Source organism: Trypanosoma theileri (assembly GCF_002087225.1).
Source record: "Trypanosoma theileri isolate Edinburgh chromosome Unknown TM35_Tth_152_V1, whole genome shotgun sequence".
NCBI classification, from domain to species: Eukaryota; Euglenozoa; class Kinetoplastea; order Trypanosomatida; family Trypanosomatidae; genus Trypanosoma; species Trypanosoma theileri.
In genome coordinates, this window is record NW_021639994.1 from 1,822 (window position 1) to 2,873 (window position 1,052).

The 1,052-nt window shown below is 40.0% G+C and overlaps 1 protein-coding gene across 1 annotated transcript in view; it reads right to left on the minus strand.

Moving 5' to 3' along the window:
* Nucleotides 1–1,052, minus strand: part of TM35_001521000 (uncharacterized protein) — a gene marked incomplete at both ends in the record, with an annotated part of 1,257 nt that continues 205 nt past the window's right edge. Inside the window, one exon of the mRNA XM_029031924.1 lies at nucleotides 1–1,052. This exon is cut by the window's right edge and continues 205 nt beyond it. Coding sequence (XP_028876781.1) covers nucleotides 1–1,052 — 1,052 coding nt within the window.

A 1,052-nucleotide genomic window follows, 5' to 3' on the forward strand; every position in this document is an offset into this window, starting at 1 on the left:
AGCAATAACACCAAGTTTTTCAAAATTTTCGGCAATGAGCACGCCCCTATCTGTGAAAAAGAATTTCAAGTATGGGGCACGACAAACCTTCATCACTCGAACAAGTATGCTTTTATTTAATTCATTATTAAATGCTGCAATCTCCGGAAAATCAACATTGCCACCGGCCAAACGGTATACTTTCAGTAAATCTTGGGAAGGACTCTTATCTTTCCATTCGCCCTTACCTCTGAGGATATCTATGTATTCTGAAATATTGGATTCGTTAATGCGATTCAACGTATTTTTCACTTCATAATATTGCTGCGGATATGCATTTTTATTGAAAATATAACGTGGAAGTGGCCCAATATTATTAATACGTTCCTTTATTTCCTTCCAATAGTTTTTAAGTTCTTTGGATTGGTTGCGCTTTTCCCATGCACATATGGCCTTGATTTCACGCACAGTGTGACAATTCATAACGATTCGATAAGCCCCCCTTTGTTCCCCCCATCCTTTATAGTGGTCCTCATTTGGGGATGATATCACAATCATGCCCCATCCTGAAGGAGGCAGTCGGGTCGGTGGCCCTNCAATGGCCAAACGGTATACTTTCAGTAAATCTTGGGAAGGACTTTTATCATTCCATTCACCATCACCTCTTAGGATATCCATATACTCTGAAATATTGGATTCGTTAATGCGATTCAACGTATTTTTCACTTCATAATATTGCTGCGGATATGCATTTTTATTGAAAATATAACGTGGAAGTGGCCCAATATTATTAACACGTTCCTTTATTTCCTTCCAATAGTTTTTAAGTTCTTTGGATTGGTTGCGCTTTTCCCATGCGCATATGGCCCTGATTTCACGCACAGTGTGACAATTCATAACGATTCGATAAGCCCCCCTTTGCTCCTTCCATCCTTCATAGTGGTCCTCATTTGGGGATGATATCACAATCATGCCCCATCCTGAAGGAGGCAGTCGGGTCGGTGGCCCTTTCTTCCCATCCACATCATAGATTATGTATCCTCTTTTTTCTTTATTTTCTTCACCTCGTTTAA